Below are 10493 nucleotides of genomic sequence, written 5' to 3'. Positions count from 1 at the left end.
ATCAATAGCTAGGAGAATTGAGGCTGTAATTGCCGCAAAAGGTGGACTTACACCGTACTAAAATACATTTGGTGGATTTCTTAGGTGTTTCCCTTATTTTGTCTAACCCCTGTACTTTTTGATTTAATAACCTGAAAATGCGTAGGAAAGAATTCCTCTGCAAATTAGTTGGTAGAAGTTAGTAGTGTACAATTAATTGTATGAAAATTGATACTAATTCTGGAATTATAATTTTGGCATTATCTTGGTCCCTTTCTCTCCTTGCCAGACGAGCAATGTACAGGGGGGAGAAAGCCCCTGTCGTCTCAACCCCGAGGCTGAAATGGCTGCTTGGTTGTGTTACTATTCTTTTAACTACTTTTATTCTCTATGTATTTTTGTACAACGAACCCAGGGCTACCGTTTTAGCTTATCCACAACCGCAAGTTAATATAATTCCGAACCAACTTGATAAACATTCAGTACACAAAGATGAATGTGATAGATCAAAGCCATTGGTTGTTTGGAAACCAAAGGGACGTCTTGGTAACATTATATGCGAGTACGTTCATCTACTCAAGTTGGCGGATTTCTTCTCGGTGGATGTGAGTAGATTCACATTCATCAAATATTTCTGACTTTAATGCGTTGATTTGCGCCATTAGTTCTCAGGCGAGTGAAAATCTGTTTTATAAATCATGAAATCAGAAGAATAAGATGGACCTCTAGAATCTAGATAAATGTTTTTGAACTAATGTTTTCCTCCTGATCTTGTGAATATATCTGCATTCACTCGCATGCATTGATGATAAAGAGATGAACAAATTGATGAACAAATTTAGCCGGACAAGTTTTCAATAGAAATGTCTAGTCACGCCATTTCACAGATAAGGACGTCGGTGAGCATGCACGAAGCCCTCGCCCCCATCTTCCCCCACCTGTCAGTGAAGACGCCTTCGAGCCCCTGCGAGTCTGAGGTGTGGAACAACCAGAAATTATCATATAGATTATCAAGCCTTGATCTTGAAGTGATAGTAGTTCACATATCGATCACTGACGTAACCTTTAAATTTGATTTTGTATTCCTAAATAAGGATCACAGAGCCAATTTATCAGAGAACAATGAAACGATAAGAGTTGAGCCAATGGTTACTCGAGTTCATGCACGTCGATAAGATCACTAAGATCGCTTCATTTCCATAACTTTTTTGCAACTTCACCTATTTAATGGGTTCAATATTAATAATTTCTCTTCATTACACTCCTTATTCCAGACAATATTCAATATACTACTCCTTATTGCTTTGCCTGCAGTGCGTCGTCTCTATTGTAAAAAAACTGGTAAATTTTTTCACATCGTTTCATTTGCAGCGCGTGAAGCATGTCACCCGGATTATGGAATAATATCGTATTTTTAGCGCATTTTCTCATTTATGGAAAAATGCACTATTGTGCTCGCCATGTCCGTCCGTCTGTCCGTCCGTCTGTCCGTGACCTCAAGTTTTCGTCGACGAGAAAATGCGCTCTCTGTCACTCACTGCAGTGAGTACCGAGTTATATTTTTTTTACCTGTACTTTCGTTCGCAGCGCCTGGATCACGTCACCTGGATTGTGAAATAATCTCGTATTTTTTTACTTGGATTTTCGTTCGCAGCGCCTGAAGCACGTCGCTTGGATTACCTACCCTAAAGCCCGGGAACGCTTGCTCAACCAAACCAACAGGGCCGAGCTGCTAGTCATTTGGGACACTCCGTGCGACGTGATGCAGATCTGGCAGTCCAGACTTCAATGGCTCAGTGAATTCATTGTTAATTCTGAACTGAAGGTTAATTTTTTTTTTTTTTCATCAGTCATTGTACCTATACGGTAACTGGACAGTAATAGAAAATCGAATTTATTTCTTACTGGAAGTCATGCTGAATCAAAATGATAGGATTATTTCTAGCAACTATTGTTACATTTTTTTGCATTATTTCAGCCTTGATTTTGTTAAACAAAAATTCAGAGAACAGTTCATTATACATGTAATGCTTTATTATTATTATGAAATTGTTCTGATGTGGGAATATTAAATGTGGGAATACGAGTATCGATGGTTGTAGAGTAAGTCAAAACACTTCAAATTAAAATATACCATTGTATCAAAAATTAAAATTTTCATAAGCTAATTTATGTGCACTAGTTGTTCGAAACTTTCCCATAATAACGTCTGGCTTATCAAGAGCACAAGCGGACCATTGAACTGTTCAATTTGAAGATCAAATAGCAATTATATCAGTGAATGGTTTGCAGGAAGCTGCAGCTCTTCGGCTTCAGAACATGACGCGCAATGTGGAATCTTTGAAGAATTTCACTGTGGATGACGTGAGTTTGTTTCCAAAGCTTTCACTGCAGATTCCCGACAAAAGAGGTTGATAACGACCGCTAAAACAGAATAAAAGACCATTTTGAAAGTCGAATATTTTCCGTTGAAAATTCTTGTTCACTGAATTTATTTGGCCGAAATCATCAGCCAATAACTAACCAGCCTGCAAGCTGGTTAGTTATCATTTAGAATAATTGTATCGTGAAGGTCGGTTGGCTATGAAAATCAAATCATTTCATGAAGGATGCTAATTTTATTAATCTAGAGCCAAATGATTCAGCAGGTTTGACACACGATTCCATTTCAGTTGCCGTGCGATTTTCCTCTGAAAATTATTCCGAAACGAAAAATTAACTTATTTAGGAAACTACCAAGTAAAAACAAAATTGTTTTATAATTTCACTGATATGTAAACAAATATAATTTAAAAAATGAGGTAGGTCATTGAAGATAAGAATAATTTATTACGTTGAACAGAAGCAGTGTAAGAGGGTGAAAAAATGAGAAGCTTCGATAATAGGAAAAAAAAAATCAGTCATTGAAATGATATCTTGCTGGCTAGCAGAAGAACTGTTTGAGAATATGTTTTGTTGTTAGTTACTGAAAAACGCACGATGCACTTATTAAAGACTATAGACATTGCATTGATAGACACCAAATTCCACCAAGTTTTTACTCACAATCCAAGGACACCACGTTGGTCGGCATCCACGTGCGCAGGAGCGATTACTGGACGGTGCTGGATAAGTACAATTTCGGGGGAGTCTTACCACGCCAATACTACGAGGCTGCCTTCAAATACTACAGAAAACGGTGAGTTGTTCATAATAGAGAAAACGGGTATTTGGCAATAACACAGATAACGTTCGTTGGACCATCGAGCCTCTCTCTTCTCTAGACTCTAGTGGGGACGTGCTATCAAAAATAGTTGAGTGGTCGTTACTCCGTCAGCCAATCACTGACGACGTTTCAAGCTCAACCCACCAAAGCTTTCGCAAGCTAGTTTCAATGGAGTTTGCTTATCTGATAGACGTGAAATCGGCTGCTAAGTGAGTTTTTATTATACGGTTTCTGAACTCCATTTTTTCGGCTTTGGGTTAACCAGTAACCGGTTCGATCATCGATGTAAGTCTTGTAAGACCGTTTCGATATACCAACCTTACAATGACTTTTCAAGCTAAGCTTTTAATGAACTTTTTTGTTTCTAATGTGCCAGAGTTTCATATTTTAATCCTAATTGTATTTGTAGGTTAAAAATGAAATATTTAATATTTTTAATGAAATATATCTGGCGTCTATCTTCATAGATTTGAGAAGCCTCTATTCATCGTTATCACGGAGCCAGGCGAGTACGATTGGTGCAGAGAGAATCTGTCCAAGAATTCGCGAGACGTGATTTTAGCCGATGACAGACGCTCACCGGAAGAGGATTTAATCCTCCTATCCTCTTTTGCCCACATCATTTATTCCCATGGATCTTTCGGAGTGTGGGGAATATTGCTGTCGGAGGCAGAAACGGTTGCATATCCGGATCACAAAAACGATGGGGATAAAGTACGGTATCCGCCTCACCAAGCTTTTGATGAAATAGGCAAAATGCAAAATAGAACCGAATATATAACTATAATGTACAAATCCGGAGAAGAATGAAACCTGTGATGTTTTAAGTTGACATTTTTAAAACTATAAAATGCTTTTAGATTCCACTATCGCGAAAAAAAACAAGTGTGAAGAATGTGAAGAGGTCAACTATAATTAAACCGAACAAGTGTGCTAGTAGTTCCTATTCTCGATTAGCGGAACGAATGGGGGACTGTCCTGTGATATTGTTTTACGTATAGTATTTTAAATAAGATTTGGATTGGTACAAGGGTCTGATTGTATGGTAAGCACTAATAAAATCCTATTTAGCTGCAACCTGCAAGGCATCATGTTTGCTATTGATTTTCACTAGGATACGATATTTGGGATACATTATTATATATATTTTCACTAGGATCTGATAAGATTTTGTTATGTGAACGATTTAACGAAAAATTCACTCGTTATGAGAGGTCACTATGTCGAAAGAAGCAGTGTGAATGCATTTATCTCGTACAGCGAAAATTATTTATAAAGTTTTTTTTTATGTGGCAATGGATTTCGTTTGTCGTCCGAGGGCAAAATCGTGTCACTAACGGTAAATTTTATAGCTAAACTAACAATTATGAAGTTCAGAACGTTTTGCATGACTTGGAAGTATTATTTCTGATTCTGAAAAACATAAATGCCAGTTTTATTTCTTCTATAAGTGATAATGCATTCGTTAACAAAACAAACGTGCACGTGTGGGTCCTCAATTATTTATTTAAGCCCTTACTGACTCGCAATAGGAGATAGAAGCTATAATCTTTTTGTGCCCAAACTGAGATGCATAATGTTTTTGTTTTGATACTTAAGGGCATTTTTTCCTTTTCAATTTTGGTTGTAAATATTTCGAAGGTTTTTAATGTTGTAATTACTGTATGATCGGAAAGTTTGTTATGCAGGTGTGTCGCTATTTACAGTAGTTTAGTATCAGCTTAGATGAGGCCGAAGCTCGACACTTGGCCGATTTGGACATTATATTGTCACAACTAGTTACGGGTTCCGAACAACCAAGTCCTTTCTCCAATACTTATGGTCAACCACAAGTGGTACCCTAGACTTTGCCACCGTTCTTGTGCGTAATAATTTATAACTATAGTATAATAGTACATTGAAATTTAACTTATGCCTAGTACGGTAACCATTAGCATAATAGCAAATTTGTGCATAATCTGTTTAGGTTTATCTTGTGTTAATTGATTTCAAATGTTCAGGGCGCAGTGGAGCAGGGGAAAAATATTGTAAAATATAAAATCGATTTGTACTTATTGACCCATGAAACGGAATTAGCGATGCAGCCGCTTATTCTATGTCTATGATGTTTTATGCTGTATCGACATAAAATAAGTCGATTATAAGTTTGTTGGTTATCATACAAGAAAATTCTAATCAAAATTCTATTTTGTTTTTGCTAACCATTGCATAGTGTGACCATTCTGTCCATCTTAATGAAATATTTCTTTGCATACTTGATGGAAATGGCAGTTCGAAACGAATATTTTTTTTTTGCTGAAGCTGATGACGCAATCTTCCCGTAAAATTTCAGGACGCCCCCGGTCCGTTGTCATGGTAACTTGGCGGTAAAACTGAGAGGAAAAATTGGTATTATGTTTCAATGATACTTGATTCGCTGCATAAAATAATGCCAGTGCGAATATTTTTCCGGTACAAAACAGTAAATACGTTTATCGATAAAGTATTCTCAGTGCACTCAGTTTCGTTTGAGTGCAGCAGACGACAGAATTGTTGGTGAGGCCAACGCATTCGATAGATTTATTACATCATTGCTGTAAATTGAAACGCATATGATGTGATAAAATGAGCATAGTAAGTTTCTTAAGTTGCATGTTTCGTTGTAGATGATGCAGGAAAGATCACTTGTTTATTGGTAGCGCTTTTGGCTCGTTACTCCCTTGGACTCGGTCATCGTATTTATCATGGGAGCCGCAGTCGCGACTTCTCTCGTGAACGCTTCGCGCCCGGCGCCGCCACACGGCCACAGTCGAGCTTTAGGCGCCGTGAGAAGTAGTAGTGTGCCACGAGGAGAATGTGAATCTCTGCCTGTCAACACTTGGAATAGAATATTTGATTGTTTTATCGTTAACATAATAGGTGAGTTGAGATATATTTATTACTAGATTGCTCCTTTTATTGATTTGTTATGAATTAATCTCAACAGAATCATTATTTCAGTAAAACCTTGCCTAGATTCACCCGTGACGGTGCCGAGACGGTGATGCAGATGCACGTGTTTTGTCAAGGCAAGCGATGAGTTAGTTCAGAGTTCGGCAAACCGGTAACTCTTTCCCAGTTAAAAACTAATAAAGGTCTGACAATCTGTTAGTCAGAAATTTATCTGACGGATATTTATGTGTGGTTTTCTTCTCAAACATTTTTACGGTCATTAACGGTTTTACAAAAAATAAATAAATTTATTTTCTAACTTGGAACTTCAATTTTTTCATAACGTTGAATTACAATGTTATGATTTCACAAAGTGAGTGTACTGTAAACTACTGCAAATAGCATTACATCCTGCCTATGTGTTTAGAACTTTTATAACTCGCACGGCTATTATTTGTTTTACTAAATTTAATTACTCAAGCTGAGAGTTACAACATGAGTTACTAGCCTACCTACTTCATTCGAAGCACGATGTGGACGCTTGAATAAAACAGCTCGTTTTCGTCAGGTTATAAATACCGTACTTCCTACTTAATATTCATAGGAATGCACTAAACAAGTTATTTAATTATGACATTCATTTTAAATTGTAGAAATAAGAAGGTACGTAATCTATTTCCTTCTGCCTTTAAAGTTTCCATTCACTCCCCTTGTATGTTTTCCTTACGCAAGCTCATTTGTTTTTGCTCGGCTAGTGACACGTTTTCAACTGCACATTACTCATGCTTTGAACTCAACGACGAACTCAAGTTTATCCTTATCTCGCTAGTGGCTCAAAATTCGCGCTTCCGCCGAGTCACTTTTTGGATATGATTTTTCTCTTTAGTATCAAAGTAAAAGTGACTGTTTTGCAAGAAGTAATTCTTCGATGCGGTTATTGTATGAGTGGTAATTATTACATGAAAGTTTGAATTGAACTCCATACCTTTACATCGATCAAAAGGTATATGGCATGTTACTGTGTAGCTTTTTATGCTAGAGTTAGGTTATTTCAGTTAAAAACTTTAAAATTCAGTTTTAATTTACAAATAAAACGGCAGAATTTCCCTATGGAAGAAATTATTATCACAAAATTTTCCGACATTACTCTTGAAAAATTTACAAGCTGATATCACTGATATCAATATCGCCTTTGGAAGTTTTTGATTTTTTTATTTGCTAACGTACCTAGTCAGATATATATTTCCAACAGTTGTTTTTAATAGAAAATGTATCTAAATTTATTTCATTCAATTTTGTTTCGGCGAATTCCTCAATGCAAGTACGAAAAAGTTAGTTGGCCATGAGAGAAGGCTCTGAACGTTCCACCTGCGTGCCATCATTGTTTATTTTGCATGTATAATGAATGTTGCGTCTTTAGTGTTCATTCCGGAGACGTATTCCTATATACAACTGCGATGTTCAAGTTAGCACAGGTGGTCTGACGAGGCTTAGCCAACCAGAGAGCATTTTTTCGTGGACATCTCTTTAGTTTTGCATAATGTGCCCTGAGATCATTTCATCAAAGCATATTATAAAGGCGCTCGTCCTACTTATTATACTGGTTATAATATTCAAGTCTTTGAAGGATCAACAAAGAAGCGTGACAATTACGTTATTATTTGTGGATTACGCTCTGTTTTTACCAAACGTGCTGCGAGTCGAATAAGCTGCTGATTCAAATTTATAATTACTACTTCGTATATTGGTATATATACATTTCTGATAGTTGCCGTCACGGTAGCGACGTTCAGTAGTCCAGCATTACTGAAACTCAAGTCAGGATTCAGTGATTAGTTACTTTCTTCTTGCATGGTAGTATTATTTGATTCTTCTTCTTCAACACACGTGAGTATACGAAACTGCTGCGTAAATGTGTGAGGGTGGAACAAAGTTGAACTGCTAAGTTTGCTACGCCCTGCTTACTCTACTGCGCGTCATCGATGCAAATTGAACAGATATTTTCTCGTTTCCTCGAGTTTTTTCATAACATCTTTAGTGCAATCATACGTTGCGTCGTAAAACTTAGTACTTTATTAAACATAGGAGGTATAGGAAATATTTTTCAAATTTTCATATAATGCTTCGAAAAGTATAGGTAACGCTGTGGTGATGCGTGATCGTGAGTTCGTCGCGCGTGTTATGACTTTTGAAGCAAATCAGTTCAAATGTGCATTAGACTATTTTCTGTCCTTTTAATGCAGCGGTAAAAAAAATGAAAGTACGATGTACTCAACAAGTTCACAATTACTCGTGTGTAAACATTGCAATAGCGACTGCTGGGGCGCTTCAGCAGTCCCATAAACACTCGCTCTTTACCGTTAATTTAACTCGAATCTTGATACTTCTCCGACTTTTTCGCCAGTGGTGATGTTCCTCTCATAAATAACTCAGATTCGTGCGATGCTCTCCTAGTGGTCAAGAAGTTGAAGACAACATAGGGAATTTTAGTGGTAGAAACGCGCAACTTTAATGGACGGAAGAAGAGATAAGTTATCGCAACCGCTGTGTGGAGAAGACTTGAATAAATATTTGTAAACTGGGACTGAAGAATAGTAAAACCATGAGTCTGACGAGCAGAAATTTCTAGAATGCCGGCGGTGAGTTTAAAACACAAAATTGTTCTTCAGTGTATGACGCCGACGAAACGAAGTAATTATGGTAAAAAATGTCAGAAGCGAACAAAAAAAAACATCATTTCTGTTTAAATTTGTCTAGTAAACAAGGAGAACAAAATAATAGGTCTTGAAGCTAAGTGATGAGAAGCATTATTGTGATAAGATGCGCGTTCTAGTTAATTGAACACGATAGCAGCCGGGACACAGTCACCTTTGAAAGACACAGTCACCTTTGAGTTGAAAAAGCCGGCCAACAATTATGTACCAAGTAGAGTAGGTGGTCTGTGGTTTGGGCGGCCGGCATGACGGTGCCCATTGACAACGGAATGAACCGTTGGACCCATTCAACTGACCTATTTTAATTCCAGTTCCATTGTCTGTTACCATCTCACGCTGATCTGAAATGCTTGTTACGAAACTGGTCTTTGAAAGCTTTTATTCCTGTTAGTACTTAGATTAAGATTTAGCTGCAGGTTTCAAAGTGTGCAATATCTCTAATCTCCGAATATAATTCTGACACAGGTACATTTTTTCGAAAATAGTTCAGTAATTTATAATTTTTTGAAGCTATCAAAGTGCTCGTTGCATTGATATGTTTCTCTGAAGGTGGAAGAAATTCTATAAATCTACTTAAAATCGAATTATGTGAACAAAAAATAATTTTTCATGCTCGTAATTATCTATAGCCTTCTATGACGTACCCAACAGATAACTGCCCCTAATTTTCTTCCATTGGAGCCTGAGAACCCAAGAGGACGTTCTTCTCAGTTCACCCGGTATGCGGTGACTTCTTTAGAGGTGCCAACTTTTTGCTCGGCGTTAAAAGAGTGCTGTTGCTAAGTACTTTATATCAGCTTATTAACACTCTCATTCGCAGCGCATTTGTTTGCATTGCATCGCTCCTAAATAAATACATCGCCCCTAAAGTTAAAATATAAAGATTCGTTGGAACGCCCAAGTTTTTTTCGGCAAAAGAACGCAAATATTTTTCGTGTTGTCCTCGATTCAATTTTAGACGGATTTAACGTCGCACGTTTTGGAATTTTATCTGCTTTGGAATTTCGTCGTATGTTTTGGGATTTTACCTGCTTACTCCAACCCTGGTTTACCATGGACTTTACATGAACTTGGTTATGTTTTGATTTGCACAGTCCGCTGTTTTATTTATTAAACCTGCTTCGTCAACCCGAGCCCCGTGGATGACAAAGTCGATAGCAGTTGATAACCTTGAAGTAGTTTTGGCGCCAGGAAACTTTTTCATAGCTAAAATTGATTGAATTGTTCGAAGAATGTTGTTATAGTGTTACACACATCACAACATACTGACACACACGACAAGTTACAAGGTTCTTGTTACACACATGACAAGAGACTAGGACAAATTTTTAACTGGAACTGGTGCAGTAATGCATGCATGGAAGCTCGAAATATCATCTTGCAGTTGTGATAAGTCTATCATCTTTTGAGAGTGCTTAATTCATGCAATATATTGTTGCAAATTTTCATGTGGTCTCGTGTTGAAAAATTTGCTGCTGCCTGGTTGGGAATAATGTCTCCGGTTGACGGTTGAATATACTGTAAGTGACTGAGTATCAGAATTCTGTATATAATTAATTCCAATTCATTATAATTTGTTTACATGTCGCGTAAAACTTTTGTTCTCCCAGGTCAAATTTTTGTATTACAATAATTCCATACATCAGTATTTATTTTGGTTTTCTCATCGTAAATGGAACGCCAGA

General features: G+C 37.2%; 2 protein-coding genes across 2 annotated transcripts in view; both read left to right on the top strand.

Moving 5' to 3' along the window:
- Positions 1 to 289: 289 nt before the first annotated feature.
- On the top strand, positions 290 to 5368 carry LOC108680766 (galactoside alpha-(1,2)-fucosyltransferase 2; the record flags this gene model as incomplete). The annotated part of the gene is given in 6 exon segments (XM_018169663.2): positions 290 to 584; positions 867 to 956; positions 1634 to 1804; positions 2272 to 2343; positions 3033 to 3157; positions 3652 to 5368. Coding segments are annotated over 6 exon segments (1096 nt in total), but the record flags the coding sequence as incomplete, so codon positions are not given.
- A 607-nt stretch (positions 5369 to 5975) lies between these two features.
- The window catches only part of LOC108680767 (Y+L amino acid transporter 2-like), a 24048-nt gene continuing 19530 nt past the window's right edge, over positions 5976 to 10493 (top strand). Inside the window, exon 1 of the mRNA XM_018169664.2 lies at positions 5976 to 6082. The gene's annotated coding sequence lies outside the window, so the exon portion shown is untranslated. The remainder of the gene's footprint in view (positions 6083 to 10493) is intronic.

This window comes from Hyalella azteca, unplaced genomic scaffold (assembly GCF_000764305.2).
Source record: "Hyalella azteca isolate HAZT.00-mixed unplaced genomic scaffold, Hazt_2.0.2 contig7147, whole genome shotgun sequence".
Classification (NCBI taxonomy): Eukaryota; Metazoa; Arthropoda; class Malacostraca; order Amphipoda; family Hyalellidae; genus Hyalella; species Hyalella azteca.
This window is presented reverse-complemented; position numbering and strand designations above follow the sequence as displayed.